The 25,844-nt window shown below is 35.4% G+C and overlaps 2 protein-coding genes across 2 annotated transcripts; both read right to left on the bottom strand.

The window, feature by feature from the left end:
* Positions 1 to 147: 147 nt before the first annotated feature.
* LOC115446129 (circadian clock-controlled protein daywake) lies at positions 148 to 7,736 on the bottom strand. Its single transcript, XM_030172684.2, has 5 exons — positions 7,604 to 7,736; positions 5,120 to 5,339; positions 3,097 to 3,227; positions 1,008 to 1,163; positions 148 to 360 (listed from the first exon to the last, which is right to left on the bottom strand). Exons 1-5 carry the CDS (start codon positions 7,665 to 7,667, stop codon positions 209 to 211), a joined length of 723 nt encoding a protein of 240 aa, XP_030028544.1. The 5' UTR covers positions 7,668 to 7,736; the 3' UTR covers positions 148 to 208.
* Positions 7,737 to 18,428: 10,692 nt separating this feature from the next.
* On the bottom strand, positions 18,429 to 22,086 carry LOC115446134 (protein takeout). Its single transcript, XM_030172689.2, has 5 exons — positions 22,015 to 22,086; positions 20,962 to 21,157; positions 20,280 to 20,413; positions 19,407 to 19,559; positions 18,429 to 18,719 (listed from the first exon to the last, which is right to left on the bottom strand). Exons 1-5 carry the CDS (start codon positions 22,061 to 22,063, stop codon positions 18,565 to 18,567), a joined length of 687 nt encoding a protein of 228 aa, XP_030028549.2. The 5' UTR covers positions 22,064 to 22,086; the 3' UTR covers positions 18,429 to 18,564.
* Positions 22,087 to 25,844: the final 3,758 nt, after the last annotated feature.

Here is a 25,844-nt window from a genome sequence, read left to right as displayed (position 1 = left end):
ATAGAAATGTAAGTGTTGATCGGTGACAAATTAGCGAAGGTAATGATGAAGAAGAAGATAAGAAGATGTCTAAACATCTAATTACATTGATTTATGACTTTACTTTACTAACAAATGAAACAAGGGATAGAAAATAAAACAAAAAAAAAATCATTATTCTTATTTATAACTTAACATATATTAGAAATTAACAATAAATGAGATATGTCTAGCTCAGTACGAGTTCTTCCAAAGGTACAGCGCGGAAGAAATGGTTGCAGTTCTTAGCAACCTTAGCGACGACTGCCTTAATAATTTCAGGTCCTATGTCAAGGATAATTTCGTTTCCATTCTCGGCGATTAAATCTTTGACTGTTTTAGCTGAAACAAAGAATAACAAAGTCAGGTCTTACGCCATTAGCAGAGTTGTAGACAAAATATATTGTTGTTAACTCGATTAGTTACACTCTAACAATATTGTAGATGCTAATTAAATTATTGATAAAGCGAACATTGTAACCGCTAAATGAATTTGGATGAAATTTGGCACTCAGATAAATCGTGATCTGGATTCACATATAAGTTTCTTTTTATCTCAGAAATACTTGTCAACATTAATTTAACGCAGTCGGATGATAGTACGGCGTCGATATAGCGATTGCAATTATTCGATGCATTTATACTCTTATAGATTCGAATAATAAAGCACAAGATTGCATTGCATTTATAAATTAGAGACATCCTTAGGTATTATAAATTTTTTTAACTGCACTTATATTCAAGTTTGTTTTTTTTTTTTTTTTGTTCAGAATAAAAATGTCTCTATGAATTAAATTGTAGTGTTTAAAGTTGAAGGGTCAAAAGTGCAAATGGGAATTAGACAATTATTTTGGTTATCTGTATGTAACTTTCTATAATTAATGGTAGTTAATCATAAAAATAGTTCGTAGTTCGTTCGTTAGTAAATGAGATCAAAACAAACTCCTTAACTGTTACCAGTTAATATTGATGTGTTTATAAGTTGTTACCTAGTAGTTCATTGCCATTGAAAAGGTTGTCAAATTCGACTTCACTCTTGTCCTTCAGTTCAAATTCATGTTTCCATTTTTTGATGTTCCAGTGATTCTTAGAGTCCTTTCCAACTTTCTCCTCGAGATCTACTTCTGCATGGATAAGGATTTTTCCTGAAGAAAAAGCAAATTATCATTAAAAACCTCTCTTAAGATCATTTTATACATCGCGCTATTAATATTAAAGAAAACAATAAATATTTTTGATATGTTGATATTTATTTACAGTGGCATGTAGCGTGGATTGGATGGATTTAAAAATAAAAATAATTTAAATCCCTAATATTAATTCCACTTTCGGTATTGAACATTGAAGAATGCAAATATGAAAGTACGTGTAACCCATAGTTTCATCTGCAAAGTGATTCTGCAGACGAAGGTCGAGGGTTGGAGTGATTACAAATAGATTCCAAATAGACGGTGCATGTAATCAATCCAAGTTCTTAAACTGGGTGATTATCAGAATGGGTTTGTTGAACTAATTTAGGGATATCGGCATTTAACGCAGTCTAAACTTTGATCCCCACGATTAAAGTATTTAGCGGATTGAATCAGTAAAGTTCCACGAAGTTTAATCTCAAGTAACGAGATGGACGTAACAATGACATCAATTGACCTCACGATTAATTGACCTTAAGATGAGGGAAGTGCATGTAATTAATGGCAAGGTTGCGTACTATCTTCGAGGTTCTGAAGGCTTTGATAGTGTCGGTGAGCTGTTTCTAGTTGTTATGAGTATTTTAATAGTTGTTCGATTAAGTCGCAAAGGTTAACAAGTTTATTGTTGTATATGGTATTGGATAATTATAAAAGAATCTATACTATTATATAAAGCTGAAGGGTTTGTTTGTTTGATCGCACATATCTCAGGAATTACCGGTTTGGAGTGAAAACATGTTTTAGTGTAGGATACCCCATTTATCGAGGAAAGCTATGGGCTATATATCATCATGCTATGACCATTAGATGCGAAGCAGTAGTAAAAAATGTTGCAAAAACGGGGTAAATATGTATGACGGACTTATTCCTCTTAAAAAAATATATATTATAAAATAAAGTCCCCCACCGCATTTGTCTGCCTTTATGAGCGCGTGAAACTCAAAAACTACCTAAAGGATTTAGATGATATTTGGTATGGAGATAGTTTGAGACTTTGAGAAGAACATAGGCTTTGTAACTCGGGAAAATATATAGCGTGAACAACTTTTATAACAGAAAACTTTATGCCGAAAAACCATTACCACGCGGGCGGAGCCGCGGGAAAAAGTTAGTAAATTAATATAAGTCGATTGCATAAACATAGTGACTCATCTGATAATTTTTATGTTGAAGTTGTGTTTCTCGTATTTGTTAGTAGCTATAGAGATATTTAATATAATCTTGTATTCTATACTCTTCTGCAATTGAACGGAGTAATTCCATTGTTTAATGTAGAATGTTTTCTTTTTGAAATTCTCTATCTTATATTTTCCTCCATCGTTAACGTAAATACACAGATCATAATACAGATTAAACTATAGATATATATAAAGGGAAAATGTTTGTTATAATCTTACCAATATTAAAGTGTAAGTTTGCGAAGTTGTTTGCATAGAATATTGGTGCCTTTTTAATATTTTATTAATGTTTTACATTCATTATCATCAGCCCTGTATTATATTTCTACTACTGAGAGGGATTAGGCCTTAATCCACCACGCTGGCCTCGTGCGGATTGGTAGACTTCACAAACCTTCGAAATGCCTATAGAAAATTTCTCAGGTATGCAGGTTTCCTCACAATGTTTTCCTTCACCGTTAAAGCGAACGATAAATTCACAAAGAATACACACATGATTTTTTAGAAAAGTCAGAGGTGTGTGCCCTTGGGATTTGAACCTGCAGACATTCGTCTCGGCAGTCCGTTCCACAACCAACAAGGCTATCGCCGCTGACATGCGTCTATGTTTTAAATTACATAGAGTAAGATTCTGTAGGATAAGTGCATAGTAGAAATTGTCTTCTAGGCAAGAATTTACACAAACTTCGTAAGGAGAAGCTTATACTTACTAAGTATAACTCGCATATCTCCCTTTCCTTCAATGGGTAAGAACAGGAGTTTTCCTTTCATATCGTACTGTCCCTTCATAGTGGCATCGCATAGAAGATTGACGAACAATTTGGAATTTTTGACATCCCGTCTGAAAATAAAATTGGATAAATTATTATAAACAACTTATTGATTTCCCGTTTTTTCAGATCTTGTCAAAAAAATATATATTGTTTAGTCGCATTTTTATCCGCATTATTATTACTCGATTTTCGCAAATCACCGACTGATAACGGGAGAAAGCCATAATATAAAAGAAGAAGAATTTATTTATAACTTTGTGCCTCATTTTATCTTCCTTTTTGACATGGATAATGATTTTATCAGTCTTACTTATAAATAATTCGCATAGCTCTACTTAGTTAAAACAAAAATGTACTCCATCAGCTGTAAGTCAAAACCCGCCATCTTGCCTCTAAATAAGGTTTAAACTAGGAAACCGGTGTTGTTATTGACAGCTATTTAAGTAATATTTAACCACTTCTTAACGCTAAAACAAGTTTATAAGTAAGACTGTTTATGTTTACACAAATATTGACATTGAAATAAAACCATGTCAATATTGTAAAGTTTTAGTTACTTTAGTTCAGAAAAAATTTTAAAATTAAAATCTTGGAAACGTTGGGAGTAGAGAATAAACAAAGTCCTGAAAAAATCAATTAAGTAACTTTTTCAATAAAATCGATATCGAAATAAAACTATGCCTTCACGGGGGGGACTTCCCCGTGACCACGAAGGCTGCAGTCTTCGAAAGGTCGGGAGAAAGTAATAAGATAAAAACCGCGATACAATCCGTAAAATAGTTTAATTTTAATGTCTAACATTCGCGTAAACATAAGAAATAAATATGCATATCATCAACCGTGTATGTATCCTGATATACTATTGATATTGATGCCTCTAATAAAAAGGTTCAGAACTTTGTCTACCACGCTTGACAATAGTTAAATCAATATGGTTGACAGATTTCATATACTTCGAAATCGTTCGATCTCTTTAATATGATGGCCTAGCAGGAGATAGTGTTACTTAATGATTAGAAACGCTAGTCATATTACATACATACATACTATCACTCCTCTATCGCATAGGGGAAGGCAGAGACTATGGATTACCATTTTGCAATTCTGGCATACTTCTCTCGCTTCATCCACCTTCAACAATCTTTCAATTCTAGTCTAGCCACGTCTGATAAAATTAAAAATATATACAAACATATAAGGATATTCAAAGGACATTTCTTATACGCATTGGCAACGTTTGTATGCAAACGGACACAGATCTGGTTGCACGTTTATTGGAGATGGTAGCGTTTGAAGCACGTCAGCCCATTTATAAGACGTCGTGTGGATTTCTTGGAGATATTTACTAGGACAATAAAGTAGGTCAACTGTAGGCAGATTAATAAATTCTATGAGGTGATCATGCATGCATTTATTGATTTAATTGACTAATTAAATGATAATGTTACGGAATAAGGAAAATATGTAGAATAATTCAGATTACGACCAATTCTCACAATTAAATCAATCATGGACCCGTTGGCCTTGTGATAACACAAAGGATGTTCATACTGCATTGCTTGTGATTATTTAACAATTTTATTCAGATTGTTTTAATTACAAGTGTGTCATCAGTTAGAGCGTGAGAAAAATGTTATTGAAATTACGTAATTAACAATGTTTTGAATAATGTCTTTGCATTTAACAAAACAGTGTTCCTTATTACTATTTTTACCACAATGTCTAAGAAAATGATATAGCCACCACCAGTGAATGTTCAGCTAATAATTTGAATGGTACTTTTTGATAGCATAATTATACGCTTTATTTATTATCTTTTGTATTTGGTCGTCTTATATCATAAAGACGAGTCGAGATCGAGACGAGAATAAATGCTTTATTTATATAAGCGTTAAGTATCAAAATAAGTCATCAATATTATAGAAGTTCATAAATTTCAAAGACTATTGCGTCTACTCACTCTACTTTTGCTGCCTGGCAGTTCTTGGTGCCTGTGACCACCACATCTTTAACTAGAAGTTGTAAATTAGATGAGCTGGCATTAACGCTCGCAATATTCAATGGGTCCATTGTTTCAACGCCAAGTTCTGCTATACCTGCTGCCAGAATTGGGATAGCGGTTTGCGCTGCGGCTGTTATGCATTTCGAATCTTCCCCATTGCATTTTGTTATGAATGGTGCTGTAATGATAAAAGAAGATAAAATATTATTTGCCTCGGACGGGTTCTGAATACGCAGAAATAGAAGAAACACAAGAATTTTGGGATATAAATTGGCCGTGCACTGATCTCGTTAGAAGTGATGACTAGTACACATTTAGTTCGCGAAAGCATACAATGACCATTAAACCAGATGACACCAAAGCTTGATGACAAAAAATATACCTATCGAAGATGACTATCCATTAATATAAGAGCTAGTAAAATAAAGTGTGTGCTTATATACGAGTTTTGGATTTAAATATAGTGTATAAAATTTATCGGAGGATTTTGGTATCCTGTTTCACAAGTATGAAGTAAACTTTATTTCACAGTTATCATTAAACAGGTAATGTAGGTACTATTCATTTAATTACCATTTATTTGGGAGCATAGATTAGACATGACTTTTGTAATTGGTCGGCTTATATATTTATGTGATTTTGAATTTACTCAGAAATTGTGAAACAGGAAAGACGTCGGCGTGGGGGGGGGGGGGGGATCAGATAGAGGCAGCTGCAAAGATTTCCTTAAATTTAACAACGATGCATCACGTATTATGTTAACTATGTAACCAGTAAGTTCGATGAACTTTATGCGTGATGTTTACTACTTTTTTGAATTACCAGAAGTAAGTTATAAATATGTAATCATGTCATAACTGGTTTTGAATGTTTATTTTACCGGAAAGACCTCACTGTTATTACCTTAAAAATACTACGTACAGTTTGTCTGGTTACTGAAGTATTGCGCAGACATACCAAAATTCCATATTCGAATTATATTTAATTTGCATGGATATTTAATCTAGTTTTAAATTATGCCCGTAAAACTTTTTAAGGATTATACTCTTATAATCCTTAAAAGTAAACCTATTAAAAATAGTATTTTAATTTATAGTTCTCTTATTTTATATGTTGAATAATAGTAAAGATTTAACACCTTTATACATTTTTTCATAGAACTGTAGGCCGGAATCAGTAACCGTATAAAGAAATAGAGACTTCATTTCTCTATTACGAGTAGAATCAATATAATATACTGAACACAATGTTGGATTTTATGTTAATTTATTTAATCCGATTTAGTCCCGTCATCAATTAATAGTTTTATATTTTTTTATTTGCTTAGGAAATTTATTGTGATGTAATACTTAGTTGAAACACACGGGACCTTAATGTTTACAACTTCAATTGGCAACTGAGGCGTCTAAATCAGTATCGCCTAAAAAAATGATCGCGGATTTGAATGTCCACTGAGTTTTTTAAATTCACAAAATATATTTGTTTCTATTTGATATGGTTTGATATTTAGTTATTCTGCGTGTAGATATTCTAAATCCTAAGATAAGATCCATATTCAGTCCCTCTAAGCTGAATAAAAATAATAACACACTCTCAAATAATGCGATAACCGAACTGACAATTTGATTTGAAATTTGAATTTAGAATCAGCCTTAAATAAATAAAAGTAACTTATCATTACAACCAGAGTTTGGAAAAGGTTATTCTATAGTTTACTAGCAGAAAAATCTCTTATACTACATTGTTGCATGTAGAAAATATTTAAAGAAACCAGTGCAATCCAGAGACCCTGTCAGGAAAGTAGTTCCTCGCGCATTTTTTAACGCCGAATGTAATAAAAAATACTGGTTAGTAACTGCAAAATATTATATACAGATTTTGAAAGTATGTGAACTATAATATAGCTAATTTATTTATTTAGCACTTCGTATACAAATGTATGCAAGCGTAATTAATGCCGCAATCATTCTCTACCAGGGAATCTATAAGTGGTGCAGAAATAATGGTAGGTACATGCAAGGTAGGTTTGAAAAGAGTTATCAAATTCAAATAATAATTAATAATTAATATATTCGGAATATATAAATATATTATTGTATGCTCTAAATAGGTTTTCTGCATACTTTCTTGAGTTTTTATTTGTCAATGCCTTTATAAAGAGGTTAAGAAGAAATTATCCCTGCTCTGTATTCAGCATACAATAAAATGATGGATAACAAACTTTGTTGCCTACTAAATAACCTGAATGCTCGATATATAATCTATCATGACGCTATATTTGTTTTAGATAACACCTACCAGAAGCGTAGGGAATTTCGTTCCTATAACAACTTGATAATCATCTAAGATAATAATATGACAGGAGGCAATCCAATCGAATGCTATGCACTCGATTTAATGGGACAGAATTTGTATTTTATAAACAATTAAAAAAAATATTACCTTTATTACCGGTCGCCGAGTAAACACACGCCGTTAAACACAAAAATAATAAATATTTTTCCATTTTAATTAAAGTGCCAATACACGATTGGCAGGGAACAAGCGTCGAACAGAACTTCCTTAGGCAGGAAAATGTCACATTTATATACGATTGCGCGTTATATATAAATACTTATACATGCGTAAGATATATGCTTGAGTTATAAGTTCAATAATAAGTAGAGTTCCGCAGCATTAACTTTAAAAAATTTAGTTTAAAATATCGTAGAGTGGCGAAGGATTACAAATGTGTTCACTTCCAGAAGGATGCAAATATTTTGAAAGTTGTATTAAAACATTATTTTATGAATATTATGTGTTTGTAACCAGTTTCGTGGACCTAATAAAGAGCAAAAAAATGATGGAAGCATGTCAAGACTACCAACACGTACCACACCAGGGGCCTAATTCTCTATCCCGCACGTTATTTTGACAGTGTGTAACAAGCACGTAACACAACGCATCATGTTTAGGACTATAGAAATTTGGCTTACAGAATACCATTCCACGCACATTTCTCGAAGATAACATGACACGGCCGCGTTACGCGTTTACACTATCATACAGAATAAGGGCCCAGCGTGATAAATTAAGATTTTAAACCTCTTAGAAGTAGAGACGCGTGCTTAGCAGTGAGTCTGTATATAATACAAGGTTGGTATTTCATTTGTAGTAGAAAGGGATTTTTTAACTCCTTTGAAGGACGAAAAGAGCTCGCCATTCGTCTGATGGTAACCGCCCATAAAAAGTAGAAACGCCATCTAACACCTTGAATGACAAAGTATTGTTTGGTATTCCACTGCGCTTGCCATCCGAGACATGAGATGTTAAATCTTATTATGTCCAGTAGTTATTCAGTTAGTTAGTTCAAACCAGAACACAACAGTGACTATACACAGCTGCTTGGCGGCAGAAATAGATATTACGGTATTTATTCATTTATTAATTTAAAATAGAAATAGACATTATGGTAGTATCTATCCAGGTAGAATCTCATGAGATCTACCAATAGCGCGTGTAAGGTATGTTTTATACATATCACTAGACCTATGGTGTAAACTGCGGTGGTTTGTTCGGACGGGTTGTTCTGTGAGGTCTGTTGGTGCGTTGTTTGTTTAACTAGGCCGGAAAAATGTTGATAAGTTATTAAGGCCAGCCGGAAAAAAAATACTACTCTATAAAAAACCGGCCAAGTGCCAGTCGGAGTTGCGCATCGGGGGTTCTGTACAAACCTGAAAGTAAGTAAAAGTTCACTCATCGCGACAATCGAGTCATAGTTATGATATTTTTATTGCAAAATGAAATCCATAACATTGCAATATGGAAAGCTGGAGGAGCTAAAATTAAAGACATAGGTCTAAAAATTTAAGGTTCTCGGAATTTTTATTTTATATGTGCTATAAAACCTTGCTTCATGCTAAGTTTCAAGAGTCTAGGCCGACTGGAAGTACCCTTTAGGTTTTGATTCCCTTACGAGTTTCGAAAATTTGCGACATAAACGGCTGTATCTTTTGATTGCGTTGGCTTAGAAGTTTGATTTTTTCGCAGCTCGAAGGAAGAGTAGATCTGAGTATTTGATATAAATTTCAGCTTAATACCTCCACGAGTTACTGAGAAAAAGGGTCTTGACAGATGGACGGACGGACGGACAACAAAGTGATCCTATAAAGGTTCCGTTTTTCCTTTAGAGCTACGGAACCCTAAAAATAATGTTTGTTTGTTCTTTGTAGATATACATTTAGATCCACTGTGACTCATTCTGCCATGGTACGATAAAATAAAATGCCGACGAAAATAGCAAAGTTTTAGAGGTCAGATAAAATTTGATGAGTAAGAAGATTTTGTTGATTGGAAACGGTGAAGAAATTTGATAAAATTTTTGAAACTATTTTGTGAAAATACTGCAGGAGCCGTTCGCGGAGCTTTCACCGCGATAGAAGATATTCCCAACCATAGAATCGATTCTAGGACTGCACCCTTGTTCCTATCAATGTATGATACTAGAATAACGAAGAAATTGTTATTCTTAATTGTCCTGTTTATGTAAAGTATCAAAAAAATATTAATGAAATTAGGAAATCAGCTGATGATCTTCAAAGGCCTAAATTGATATTTATTAATTATAGCTAAGAACCATCTCGATTACATCAGCTTTCATACAAAAATAACCGCATCGAAATCGGTCCATTCGTTTGGAAGCTACGATGCCATTGACAAATAGGTATATATACAATATACATGCCTTGCACACATATAATATCTCTTATTTTACGTCAAGGCCTGAAAACAGTCAATGCAGGTTTATGTTTAATAATTTTTATTTTTATCTCAATGAATTTAATTTTGTTCTTTATTATAAATTGATCTCAATTATATGAATAAATAATGTGTAATTTTTTAAAAACTTTCTTTTAAGAAAAATGTGTAATTATAGAAATGGTTCCGCTTACTAATTTAAAAGAAAATAAAAAAACAAGTCAAGTGTCAGTAGCATGTTCGGTTATAAAAAGTGGTCAGGTAACTAATATTAAGGTACTTGAACTTTAGCCTTGAAAATTTATTTGTGGATAGAAGGTACCTAATGTTATTAAAGTAAAAAGAATTAATGAAATAACTAAAAAACCAACACCCACGTAAGATTAACGAGATATTATTATTTGCTTTTAAAATAATTGAAATTAATTAGTTATTAAATAATATAATATAATAATATCAGCCCTGTATTATATACTGTCCTACTGCTGGCAATGGCCAAATGCATATTTGTAGACTTCACAAAACCTTAAAATTCCTATAAAGAAATTCTTAGGTATGTAGATCTCACGATGTTTTCCTTCACTGTTAAAGCAAGCGATAATTCATAGAATACACACATAATTTTCAGAACAGTCAGAGGTGTATGCCCTTGGGTTTTGAACCTGCGGACATTCGTCTCGGCAGTCCGTTTCACAACTAACTAGGCTATTGCAGCTATCACTTTTACCGGTTTATATGCTTACAAATGAATAATTTCCATTGGTTTATTCTTGTTATCGAATCCAAGATTAACACTAGCATTGTCTATTTAAAATGGTTTCGAACTAGAATGTGTCGATCGTACACGATTTGGCCAAGGAACATAAACAAATTGATATTATGAATAGTAATTCAGCAAAGTTTAAGTTTGCGGCAAATACTGTTTTAAAACATTAAGTAATGGTTTCGAATTTTAATATTGTATTAAAAAGGACTTAAGTTGATGGTTCAGTCTAATATTTGCATTTATTACAATTAAATATTAATACATCATTTATAAGTCATGATTTGGGCACAGATATTGGAGAGCAATCTAGATTAGGTACTAAGCCTAGCCATAGTCATTATTATACGCTTTTATTCTGTGTGTCATAAATAAAAAAAAAAACTGAATAATTTAATTTAAGGTTCTGTCAATGAGCTATCTCAGTACAAAAAGATACCCCGGGGCCGTCCCGTATGCGCCGAATAAGGCCACCGCGGGTTTTGGTTGGTATGAAAGTGTAGGATATACAGGGGTTAGGGACTCGGTCCAATGCTCGCTCGGATGATGTTATACTCCCGAGTGTCAACATTGGCCCGTAAGACCGGTGAAACCAACATAACCATTCCACTCACCCTCTAAGTGGTGGGAGCGACAACAGGTTCCCCGCGAAAAAAGAAGGTTCTGTCAACGATAACTGTTACCTATAAATGTGATGTAGGTTACCTGCATATTACACATATACACACACAATCTATATAATATTATTATGCAGGTATTACATTTTATCTTTACCCTTCTGACTTGTTTGAGTTTCCTTATTTTGATCCTATATTTAATATCTTAGGTAGTGGCTTAACAATTTATTGTGGGATGAATGTAAATGCGTTATTAAATGTCAAGGGCATTTGATTAAGATAACACCATAATAACTTATAGTTGGTAGTAGCGAAAGGTGAAATTTTCCTACAAGGAAACCGACACAACAGATAGGTATTAATGCATGAATTTAAATAATAATAATAATAACAGAGAGAGTACTCGCACGGTGTATAAACCCCAACTAGAGTAATGTATCTTAAAGGGGCCCCTACGTGTTGGATCCATGTCCCCACGCAAGTCTTCCAAAAGGTCCGACCTTTATGCCATGATTTCTCGCAGGAAAGATACAACATAATAATAATATCAGCCCTGTATTATATACTGTTCCACTGTTGGGCACGGGGCTCCTCTACTAATGAGAGGGACTAGGCCCATGAATGTGGTCTGCAAATTGTTTTAATAATTAAAGTTTACATTCTTTCTTCTTTCTTTCTTTCTTTCTTTCTTACATAAATTCTACATAAAGGGGCCGGCAGGAATCGGCTTATATACCTTTCGCCATTGATAGTTGGTAGGTCTCTTATGAGAGAGTCGAGATACCACTGCTATGTTTTTTTCTGCTGCTAAGTGCGGGAGTAGTATCGTGTTCTAGTTCCATATCGTAGCCCGTGTTTACGCTGTCAACGGCAGGATAAGATCAGCCCTACCTCCTTTTAATCGTATGTACCTTGTCAGTATTGGTAAGGTTTTGCACTAGAGACGATTTTACCTTCCGATATTAGTGCGTGTTTGAATAAATTCCGACGATTATTGAAACAAACTTCCATATTATTGTATTTTTGGCTCGGGTGCCTAACTTCATAAATATATGCGGAAATTAAGAAAATAACCAAATGTATAGTCAGAGATTAGTGAGTTACCATCTACTGAAAATATAATGCTGTTTATATTTTCTAATAATATATTGCAAGAGGAGCGCTATATTTTTATGTTCACTGCTTATACAATAGTTCTAGTAGTTTCGAGTAAACGTTTGTATTGTCATATGTTTTCCTCTATAATTAGAATCGTGATTTATTACAAAATTAATAGACAGGTGTTCTATTATATTTTGCATTCTAGAATGTTAGCGAATAGATTCTATAGTTATTAGTATCTGTTAGTTATGAAAACCGGACAGGTGCTGATTGGACTTGGCACCAACGATTCCGTACAAACTTCTAGGCAAAGTGTCTAAGTATAACTAGACAAACTTAACTTTGCCGTTCGATCCCTAGACACCGTTATTGCACCAACTGCATATAACAAGTTTGTAATCGTAAATTTTCATTTTTGTTATTAAAGTATAATTTACGGTTTTTTTCTTTACATGTACTGTAAAACACTTGCCTAATTTTATTATTCTAGGTCAAACGCGAAGTAACATGTAGGTTTCCATTCATTTGTGATATCGCAAAATATGTAATATAAATGGTCATATGTTTTGATTGCATTGACTTACAAATTTATTTTTCACAGCTGAAACATTGCCTCTGTGGCGTAGTTGCACTGCATGCGCGGTGCGACAGCCCTCTGAAGTCCTGGGTTCGAATCCCGGGTCAGGCAGTGATATTCGGGTTTTTCTGCTCAGTAACAGCCTAGAGTTTGCAATTTGAGCCCGATGTGGCGATAGGCTCGCTCCCAATCACATCATGGGATGGAACGCACTTGGCTTAAAGTGGGTGCCCGAGTTGCGTCTCTGCATACCCCTTTGGGGATAAATCCGTGATGTATGTTTGTTTTGTTTGTAAGACATCATAGCCTACCTTAGTACCTGCCATAGTACCTGGTACTTGGTATTTGAACAATTTTAAAATGATACCTATAAGGGTTCCTAGGGAATAGGGATTTGACAGACGCACAAAGTACAACAAAGTGATCCTATACGCGTTCCTTCTAAATAACGGAACCCTAAAATATGTTATACAATCATTAGATGAAAAGATATTAAAATTAATTCCGTCTCGAATCGTCAAATCAAATCATCATCTGATCAACTTTTTTTTATCAATTTGTGTGCTTTTTTGTACCTTAACATTTATGCCTGTTTTTAGGAGTGAGGACATTATATTTTGTTATAGATAAGGATAAATAGATAAAAAACGTTTATTGGGTAACAATTAAAACACAGTACACATGTCTATTTCTGCCGCCAAGCAGCAGTGTGCAGTCACAGTTGTGTTCCGGTTTGAAGGGTATTGTAGACAGTGTAACTACTGGTCGTAATAAAATTTAAATCTCATGTCTCAGGATGGCGAGCGCAGTGGAATATCAAACAATACCTTGTAATTCAAGGTGTTGGATGGTGTTTCCTTTGTTTATGGTCGGTCGTATTTACCATCAGGCGAACGATAAGCTCGTCTCGTCATTCAAAGCAATAAAAAAATGTATAAATTAAATATATATAGACAACAGACAAGTACACATCAATTTGTGAAATATTGTAACCGCAATCAGACTCTAGTTCAGCAATATGCATTGCTCCAAAGAGCAAAGAGCTGATACCTAGTACGACTATGTAGTAACTTATATATTCGTACTCATATTTATTTACTGTTAATTGCTAACAGTGTTAACAACACATTTATTGTAAGTTTCACACATGTATATAATAAGAGTAGTCTTTTGTAATTATAAATCTTTAAATTCCACACATGTATATTATATATAATAACAGTATTTTATGTAACTGGTTTCAAGTTCTGGTTTCTGTGAATACAGCATGAGTCATAATGTCAACAACAAAAAACATAAAGTATTCTATAATAATATTGTACGCAAAGTTCCAAAAGAGATTGAATTGGATAGCGGAGCCTGGTACTACAATGGTACGTGTAGGCTAAGGAAGAAAATAACGCATAGTTTATATTTAGTTGTCCTTTTCATTAATAATAATATATCTATAGATATAAGTACCTAGTCAAAAGGTTATATAGATTTCAACAATAAACAATCATCTGTTCGTTCTCCCTCGTTCGGGAAACTTCTAAACTGATTTTGATGGTAATTTTCCTTCCTTATCGGGTGTATAAGTTTTTTTAAATCTTTATTTAGGAGCTTGGTCGTTATTGAGTGTATAACTTGTTAGAGACTAATTTGTGCCTATTTAAAACTGTAGCCAGTGTAAATACTGGACATAATAAGACTTAACAATTCATGTCTCAGGATGGCGAGCGCAGTGGAATATCAAACAATACCTTGTAATTCAAGTTGTTACACGTTGTTTCTACTGTTTATGGGCGGTCGTAACGCTTACCATGAGGCGAACGGCAAGCTCGTCTCGTCGTTCATGCAATAAAAAAAAATGTTGTTAAAAGTAATTTTCGCGCAGAGCCACGGGCAAAGGCATGTTAGTATTGTAAATAATATAATGTATTTAGTAACACATCGTAGTCAGATATTTACGGATCAAAACATTTTTTTTAAAAACACGTTCTGGTTTGAAGTGGTTGTATGTTGAATATACCTATAGAGAAACATAATTTAAATATTAAATTATATCCTGGAATTGAAATAAAAAGTATACATTTAAATAATTGAGGTGTAAGTCTTAAGTGTTGCTCAAAGTAACATATCTATTATAAACAACAAGACACTTAACGTTAGGAAAGTAATATTTCAAGTAAAAATTTGACGTTTATTTGTTGGTAGGATATATTTTATATCCGCCCGAATAGCAACCACCGCACACAAGGTGTTGAAGTCGCCATAGTGGCCCACGTCATTGTGTCGCGTTCCAGGAACAGTCTGTGTATATGCAGTGCCAAGAGACTGTCGAGGGTAATCATCACCATCAGTCGATATTATATTGGATCCAATCCACTTACCATCATTCGCAGTGGGGTCACTTTTCCGGGCTCACATAAAAATCGAATTAAAGTTAGTGTACATAGTACTTATTACCATTTATTTAGGCATAAATTAGCGTGTGACTTGTATTTTGGCGGCTTGTCTATACATTATAAAACAAGCTCCTCTTTTCTGTTTGTCTGTATTTTATCGATTTTCTACAAATCTTCTGGACGGAATTTTATGAAATTTGGTATGGTGATAGTTTAAGACCCTGGGAAGGTTATAGGCTACTTTCTATCCCGGGTAAATATTTAGCGGCACTTTTATTCCGGAAAATTCCTTCACGCAGGCGAAGCCGTGAGCGAAAGCTAGTGTATTTATATCACGGTAGCATTTACTAAGAATTTATGGAACAGGTTCTAAAATAATTTAACGTTTTAAAGTCCGTATTTAATAGGCGATATAACAAAAGTTTTACAACAATTATCTTGTAATGTCAATATATACTTAATATAACTCGAATTATTTTTCAATAAAAAATTTAATATTCTGCAAATCACCTTGAATGTCTGAGAACAATCGGAAGTAATCAAACAAGATTAAAAGAGCCGGAAGTTCCAAAAATAAAAAGAATTTAAAATAATTTTAGATGCCTATACTTACTTGAAGTTGATATGCTGTCTATACATATTTTGAATTATATATTATCTAATTTGATTAAGGCTATTTTTGCTTTAACCCGTCATGACTTGTCAAACAGCTACGCGTGTGACGGAAAAATAACCTTATTATGTAGTATATAAGGTTATAATCCCGTGACACACGCAAATGTCATGTAGCTGTCTTGGCTCGCCGGCGAGCCACGAGAGACCAAGAGTTAAGAGGGAAAATTGCACACTGACGTCAGAAATGGCCTTCTGATAAAAGGAAATACATCACATGCCGATGGACATGGCATAACTAGTCTTATTTTTCATATTTTTATTCGGTGGCGTAAGATCATCGGGGGCCGCATCCATGATGCTTTTCTGTAATTGTTAACGCTAACGTTATGTATTAGGATAACATATCTTAGCATTAAGTCACGTGGTCAAAGCGAAGGAATAGATAATAAAATCTATAAGAAGGGTGTAGAATAGAAATGTTTGCAAGTTGTCTGACTGGGTATTCCACTTATACGAAACGCAAGACCAAACCGTTGTTACGCGTTATTTTGGGATATAGTGGTACTAGTCATTGGAAGAGACCTCTCATTGCCTATCGCAGTTGCTTCCATGGTCGACAGGTCCTGGCGTGCAGTGGCCCTTTTCTGCAAGGTGGTACCGTCGCAGGAGAGGGCTGAGAGGGATCGGAACCGCGAGGATGCCTCCCGCCGCCAGAGGAGATGTAGGAAACGCTGGTTAGATGATAGACCGGCATCTTCCACACTCTCCACCGAATTCCATCAAGGTCTTCCTTGCCTATCATAAGAGGTGACTAATAGGGGCCATTGGCGGGTCAAGGGCGGGACTGTCAGAGGGGGTGATTTTGCGTGCGCGGGTGTCCATTTCCTCAATCTAAAAATACTAATGATCATGAATGGAAACAGGATAAGGAATCTCGCTACTACACCTACTATACTAATAAGGTGATATAAATGTACCCAGATATGTCGGCTTTATTATAGGCAGGCCGAAAGAGAATTAACTAGTTTTAGACGGAGGAATATTAATACTTAATATGCATAATTGGTGTTATTATACACTCTTAACATGTTGAAACGTCGTGGAATATTTTATTTCCTCAATTTAATATGGGCATTGGCACAATATCATGTTCTTTGGTCATTCTGTCATTATTCATTATCATCATTAATCAGCCGATTGTCGACCACTGCAGAACGTATGCGCCTCAAATGAGCGCCAATTATTCGGTTATGAGCTGCCTGTATCCTTCCGATACCCAGCGCTTTTATAAAGTCGGTCTATAGTGCAGAAAGGCGCCTATATGAATCTGCCTATACAACATCTTTAGACCATAAAGTAAGAACGCGATATACAAGTATATGCTTAATAATATCAGCCCTGTATTATATACTTGCCCACTGCTGAGCACGGGCCTCCTCTACTACTGAGAGGGATTAGGCCTTAGTCCACCACGCTGGCCTAGTGCGGATTAGTAGACTTCACACACCTTCGAAATTCCTATAGAGAACTTCTCAGATGTGCAGGTTTCCTCACGATGTTTTCCTTCACCGTTAAAGCGAACGATAAATTCACAAAGAATACACACATGATTTTTTTAGAAAAGTCAGAGGTGTGTGCCCTTGGGATTTGAACCTGCGGACATTCGTCTCGGCAGTCCGTTCCACACCCAACTAGGCTATCGCCGCTGTTTAAGTATATGCTTATTGCCGGGAATATTTTTTTCTGTCACATTAAATAACTCTACTACATTGCAAGTGCACCACATACACTTATACCTTTTTGTGTCGTTATTTTTTTATACTGGCACGAAAAAATCCCTTGACAGCACCCGATGGTAAATAGAATGGGAGTGGAGTGGGATATATTTTATATCCGCCCGGAGAGCAACTACCGTAAACAAGGCGTTAAAACCCACCATAATGGCCCACGTAAGTGTGTCGCGTTTCATGGATCAGCCTGTGTATATCCGGATCCAAAAGACCGACATAATTGTGTCGACTATCGAAGGGTAATCATCTCTCGTCAGTCGACATTCTATTGGACCCCACTCCACTTACCATCAGGTGCTGTGGAACAAATTTGCAGTACATGTATAAAAACAAAGGAATAGCGCTGGCTATAATTTTCTTCAAATTGGAACACAATGCATCCACATTGCTGCTTGGTGACAGAAATAGTTATTGCAGTGGTACTTACCCAGAAGGTTTTTCACAGAGGGACCTACCACCACTAATCTGCACAACATATGTTTTATTCAATTTCAACGCAGCATTACTAGGCATAACCTACAACCAATTACTGGCAATAAAACAATTATAATACTTACAGTTTGGCTACACTTCACATATCCATCTGTCGCCAGATACAGAGTTATTTTTTGGGTAACAATTATAAACACTTTTATTCGAACAATAAGTTTATTTTTAATGACATTCAAATAGAAATAATTATATTTTTAGCCTATGAATCCCACGTATTCTCCTTCTTTTCGTTTTTTCCTTAACTCTGCTGTAGAATAAGAAAGAGAATACCATGTCTCATGCTAAATAAATAAAATTAATACATTCTGGGCATTGCTATGCCTATTATTCAAGTATGAAGTACTCTTCTAAAGCACCTTTCTTTAAATGTTTGTTAGCTTCTTTTATAATTTTGTTTAAATCAGCTTGAAACACAGGACTTTGTAATGCTGAGGTGACTTGCATCCAGTTTTCATTTGCGAATTTGAGAACGGGTTCGGCTGAAACAATAAATTCGACTTAATGTTTTACAGATTAAGATCCAATTTGTATTACATTCTCTATGCTTGTCACGGTCACGGAAGATTTAAAACTGGAATTCTGTTACTACCAGGTACAATAGTTTTCAAACAAAATGCAACTATGATCGTGTTACTAATGAGCAGAAATAAACATTCGTATCTTTCCTGATTAACTCTTGTATACGATATTGCCTCTCCTTAAATATTTCTCCAATAATTACAATTAAGGAAAGATCGGTATATACACTAGTTTGTTCGCCGTTTTAAAAGTAACTAGTATCGCTGGTAATTCAAAACATATTATTTAACACGAGATGTTTCCTGTGGTCAGAAAAAACTATTTACCACGAGATGTTTCCTGTGTTGAGAAAAAATTTTGGCGTTGGCAGCCATGTCATAAAATTCATTTTACATGATTGATTAATAAGTTTTATGAGGAAAAATCATGTAATGATTACTTTTGCTGTCTTTGTGCCTATTTTTCTCGCATTATTATAAATTTGAAAAAAAGATCAATATTAGATATTCTTCTTTCTTTCTATTAGATGTCAACTTAATAATACTTTTTATGTCTGGTATCATACAATTTTTATTCCCTGCATTTATAATTTTAATCTTAAAAAGATGATTCTTGATTTATAGTAATATATTATTAGTTATATCTACCTAATTCTTTATTGCCATTGAACAAGTTGTCAAATTTGAACACAACTTGTTCAAGCGGCTCCGGATCCACGCTGAAACTCTTCACATGTAAGTAACTTTTTCCATCTTTCGGCTGCATTTCTACGTCCATTTTAATTCCTAAGCGATACTTTTCTGAAAATCAGAAAATAACATGTTTTAATCTATTACACTGGTTGGTAGATCTGTGTATTCGTTCGGTTGCGATCGCTGTACGCAAGGTTTAAATAACGTAAAGTTATCTAAACTCACGTAGGTGTGTTGTGTTCCAGAATCAGTCAGTGTATATTCGATTTAAAATAAAGTGATTTCATATGTATATATACTACTTCTTACATACATTAAACATATAAGTATGTATGTAAGAAGTTCACTCAACCAAACCCAACGTAAATACAACTGAAAAAGTCATAGGAAAATAAAATTCGCAATTTCGTTTACCTAAACGTGATACTTATCTCAGTTATTCCGCTTTAAAAACCAAACTACTGAACGGGTTTCGAAAACATTTCAACGAGTCCAAACTGGAATAATAGTTTTTCAATTAAAAGGAATTTCCCAATTGGTTAATAGTTGAGTTAGAACTTTGAATTGAGAACCTCTTCCTTTTTTGAAGTCGGTTACAATAACAATATCTCGCACGAAGGTAATAATTAGCTCGATCTCCGACCTTAAGTATGTTTTTGAAGTTTAAGTATGTTTTTAATTCCAATTTCCATTAACAATCAACATACAAATCAATCTACATATACCTTCACACTCCTTTGACCTTCTAATTCACAATTTCTAATTTTCAGTCAATTAAATGAAAATTTCTTCCACCTATGTATTATATTTATATATTTAGGTACTCACTGGTTTGAATTGTATAATTCCCGCTCCCTTCGACAGGTAGAGTTATTATTTGTCCGTTTGCACTGTAGTTGCCTCTCATTAGGAATGCAGGACATAACAGCGTCACATCAAAACTGAGTTTTACAAAATCGCCTCTGTAAATTAGAAAATACGAAGATAAAATAATTTACATACACATGTCGTTTATCCCCAAAGGGGAAGATAGAGGTGCAACTGGTGCATGCATTTGTATGCCGTCTGTTGTCTGTATGATGACGGGCGAGCCTATTGGCTTATCAGGCACAATTATTTTTTTGTATTGCTTTGAATGACGAGACGAGCTTGCTGTTCGCCTGATGGTAAGCGATACGATCGCCCATAAACAGTAGAAACACCATCTAACACCTTAAAATACAAAATATTGTCCGGTATTCCACTGCGCTCGCCATCCTGAGATATGGGATGTTAAATTTCATTATGTCCAGGCTGGCTACAATGTCCTTTAAACCGGAACACAACATTAACAACACACTGCTGCTTGGCGACAGAAATAGACATTGCGGTGGTACCTTCCCAGGCGGGCTCTCACATAAGAGAGGCCTACCACCAGTAAAAATTTCAGACTTAGGGCTGATCACTCCACTTACCATCAGGTGAGATTACTTTACCTGTATAAAAAATAAGATAGGAATTAAAAACATACTTAGCAACGTCTACTCTGCAGTTCTTGAATCCTGTCACAGAAGTGTCAGTCAAGCTGTACTTCAGACCTGATAGATTCCCTTCAATGATTTCATGTCTCATAGGGTCGAGTTCGTCATTCCCAGATAGGATCTCAGTGAAGACGTCATTCGCTAATTTGACCATGCAAGACTCCTCGGTGACTTTGCATTTATCATCTGTGTAGAAAAGGACGTGTATTTTTCTGTTAATTATACTAATGGGTATGCTTATAATTGTATGTAAATGTTATAACTACGTTTTTCTATTAATTGTACAATGATAAATCTATGATTTTCAATTATAATGATGTAACTAATTATGAAAGAAATTGGAATAATCATGTTTGTTGATAATTGTTCGAATTCATAATACGGTGTATACCAATCTAGGCAACCATAATACGAGGGATTTAATGATACTAGATATTTTTAATTGTAATGCCTTATTTATCAGATTGCTAAATATGATCATGTAATGACAAAGATACTCTATTTAAACCCTTAAAAAATAGACTGATAAATGGCATATAACTTGAGCGGATGTTTGTAGAAGTATGACATTATGAATGGAGATTCATAGCAAGAATCTAATCTATAGTTAAGTATAGATCTATAGTAACTAAACACACACTCAAGCTATTAATCCACGTAGGAATACGCAGAGGCGTAACTGGAGCACCGACTTTTTGCCGTGTTCATTTCGTGCCATAATATGGGAGGCAAGCCTATCGCCATATTGAGCACAAATTCGAGAATCCAGGCTGATACTGAATAGAATAACCCAATACCACTTCCTGACCCGGGGATCGAACCCGAGACCTCAGTATTGCAGTCGTAATACAACTACCACAAGCTAAAGCTTAAAGCCACTGAGACAGACTCACTTAAATTTAGTACGCTAGGAACGTACTAAAAATATTTTTTGAACATTCTACAACGCGGTTAAGTTCTAGAAACATTATTACAAAATTCACAGTAAACATATAAACATGCAAACAAAGATCAAATAATAATTTTTAAACAATATTACTTACACGCGTTTGCCAAAATGCCTATGGATAAAAAAAATATTAGTCGAACCATATTTATCACCCAACTCTCGAAGCTTCTCTACGATAAAATGAATATAATATAGCAAGAACGCTATTTATATGTTTATTAAGATTTTACGTTTATGTGCACATAAAAAAAATTAGGATCCGCACGATATTTGCAATGTTTTACCTTGGTGTTAATAACGACTTCCCCCTGTGTTGTGAGTACGAAGATTTTACTAAATTTATAAATTTCCGCTAAACTGTGGAATAGTTTGCCGGCTTACGTGTTCTTTTCTTCGTACAACTTGGGGTGCTTCAAGCGGAGTACAAAAAAGTAATTGGGCAGACCAGCATTATTGTGCCGACCCTCTGTTTTTCCCTTGCTCGTCGACATTTTCTTTGGGCTTCACATTAACAATAGATGCAGTAAAGACTACGTGTTGATTGTAGTGCTTCGATTAAAAAATGGAACACATATAGAGTAAAGAAGATGGGACACAGCTTCTCATGTTGGCGAGACGGAGTTGGATATATTTTTTACCTGACAGCATAGCGATCAGGAATGGTCATAACATTTTGTAGCTGACGGCATAGTGACCAAGAATCACGTTTGGAAAAAAACGTCGTAAGAGATCGTTTCCACGAGTCGCTTTAGGCCACCTGGTATATCCATTGGAACATGCTGACTTAATTCTAGATATAGTCCAGGCATATGACACAACGGGGTAGAAATACGTTTGTGGTCTTACATTATGTATTCGTTCGAATTCTGTCTACCTTCGAACGTAGAGGCGTGATGTTGAGTTTTAAAAAATATTCATATATATTTTTTTTAAATTTTCTGTTTATAATTAAGTCAAACTACTAATAATAAGCTTGGGAAGATTGTCGAAGATAATAACTCATTGTTCTACTAATGTAAATTTTTTTGTAAATATTCAAATCATGTAGAAGTTTGTTTGTTTTACACCGGTTGCACGCAAAGAACTTAGCTAAGTGAGGTTAACTTAGCGTGCATAATTGAGATATATAATAATAATAATCATAATATCAGCCCTGTATTATGTAATGTCCCACTGTTAGTCACGGTCCTCCTCTACTACTGAGAGGGAATAGGCCTTAGTCCACCACGCTGGCCTAGTATGGGTTGGCAGACTTCACATGCCCTCGAAAATTCCTAATAGAGAATTTCACAGGTATGCAGGTTTCCTCACGATGTTTTTCTTCTAGGTTAAAGCAAGCTATAATTCACAAAGAAAACATACATAGTTTTTTTAGAAAAGTCAGAGGTGTGTGCCCCTGGGATTTGAACCTGCGGACATTCGTCTCGGCAGTCCATTCCGCAACCAACTAGGCTATCGCCGTTTTGAGATACTTACAGTAGATATTATTAGGAGAAAATGCTTTATGACTACCGCTCAGCCTTCGTGGGGGATGACTGGGCGGTTATGTTGTGGTCACCGTGCCTTACGAACCGGCGTTGACCCGCCCGAAATAGATGATGACTTTCAGGCGACTGCCGGGCCGAGTCCCTAACGTATATACAACGCACGGCATACCAACTAAAACTCCGCGGTAGCCCTCTTCGCCAAGAATTTAACAGTCTATTTTTGAGGGTATGTGAAGATTGCCAACCACACTAGGCCAGTGTGGAGGACTGCAGTGTGAGAAGACGAAATGGCAAGCGCAGCATCGGACGTCCACCCACACGACACATACACGAGGTGGACAGATGACCTAATTAAAATCGTAGGAGGTCTCGGTCTCTGGAAGCGGGCCGCATCCAGTAGATCGATTTGGAAATGTTTGGGGGAGGCCCATTTCCAGCAGTGGACATTCTGCAGCTGATGACGATGATGATGATGAATAGCAAACATCAAAACATTAACAACTATCGCGTTTATAAAAAATATTAGAAGTAAAATAATAAAATATAAAATGCTTAGGTAGATTATTTTGGTCGTTATGTTTTATCAGGAAAACGGCCGAGTGTTAAAAAAATTGTAATACGTCAGACCAACTTTATAATTAAATGGTTTTACCTTTATTATGGAAATGAGCACTATATATTAATGAAATCATTAAAATAATGTGGTAATTACGGAATAGACAAGAAAAATCACGTGTCAAACAAAAGGAAGAATGTCTGAGATTTTGTTTAACTATAGTTTTATTAGGTATGTATCTCGTGTAGTAAATACCACCTGGATACTTATTTATACTGCCAAAGGATAAAAACATTGTTGTGCTTTAGTTTTAAGGATATTGTATAACTACGAAGCATTATGAAACTTAATAATTTACTATTATATTAACTTAATATTAAATTAATAGCGGCGATAGCCTAGTTGGGTGTAGAACGGACTGCCGAGACGAATGTCCGCAGGTTCAAATCCCAAGGGCACACACCTCTGACTTTTCTAAAAAATCATGTGTGTATTCTTTGTGAATTTATCGTTCGCTTTAACGGTGAAGGAAAACATCGTGAGGAAACCTGCACATCTGAGAAGTTCTCTATAGGAATTTCGAAGGTGTGTGAAGTCTACCAATCCGCACTAGGCCAGCGTGGTGGACTAAGGCCTAATCCCTCTCAGTAGTAGAGGCCCGTGCTCACCAGTGGGCAAGTATATAATACAGGGCTGATATTATTATTATTATTATGAAATTTAACAACATAATATTATGTTATAGAATGACGATCGCAGTGAAGTGTCACACAGTGCTGTGTTCTTGGCAAAATCAATCTTAGCTGAGTTGCAGTCATAGCGGCCAATATCGTGCACAAATGTGTACGCAATACACAGGTGCATTCTGTTCCTTCACTCAGGTGAAGGTCCAGTGAGACGCCAATCCGTCATGACCAAAAAGAGATCAGACGCGATGACGACAACGTCAGACCGACGGCTTTACGTGCTTACGCGAGTATCATACCGCCAAGTTCCTGACTCCCAGCTGCGAGTGAGTAGTTTTTAAGATAGAAAACCCAGTCTTATTTTTTTATGACCCGCGCTCCGTACACGTAACTTCAGCGAGGTAGTCTTACTCATACCGTATAACTACGAAACGGAGCCACGGTGGCTTCGTAATTAAGACCTTTATAAATTCACGTTGATGATTTACTGTTAATGAGAAATAGTGCTTATCATAATGTTCTTCCGAGAGATAACGCACTCGTAGAAGGCCATCGCTCGTCTTGACCTTCAGCCGCAGCCATGGCGGACATCACGGCCGATAGAGAGAGGTCTCCAACGACTGCTCTTAGAGCGCTGCGTTGTGAGTCCAGGTTGGGTAATCCTCGAGAAAGTGTTGGGCCGTGTTGTCAAGGCCATAATGGTGGCTCACGGCAGATTCCTCTTTTCTGAGTCTGCATGGAAACGAGCCGACACTCGTGGCCCGCCAGTACCTGTGTCAGACGAAATGAAGACGCGCCGTGGCCCCTGTCAAGCTTAAAAAGGCAGATCGAATTGCCGCGGCGGTACCCGCATTCTCGATCAATCCAACCTCAGATTATGAGCTTGTTCCACAACTTCTGAGTAAATACTACTCGTCATATAATGTTTTTTTTTTTATTTTTATTGCTTTTAGGGACAATATGAGCTGACTTCGCCTGATGGTAAGCGATACGACCGCCCATAAATATTAGATACACCATCTAACACCTTGAATTACAAAGTAGTGTTAGGTATTTCACTGCGCTCGTCATGCTAAGGACATGAGATGTTAAGTCTTATTATGTTCAGTAGCTACACTGGCTACAATATCCTACAAACCGGAACACAACATTGAGTATATTCTGCTGCTTGGCGATAGAAATAGACATTGCAGTG

This window comes from Manduca sexta, chromosome 19 (genome assembly GCF_014839805.1).
Source record: "Manduca sexta isolate Smith_Timp_Sample1 chromosome 19, JHU_Msex_v1.0, whole genome shotgun sequence".
NCBI lineage: Eukaryota > Metazoa > Arthropoda > Insecta > Lepidoptera > Sphingidae > Manduca > Manduca sexta.
Note: the sequence above shows the minus strand (reverse complement) of the source record. Positions and strands in the feature narration are given on the sequence as shown.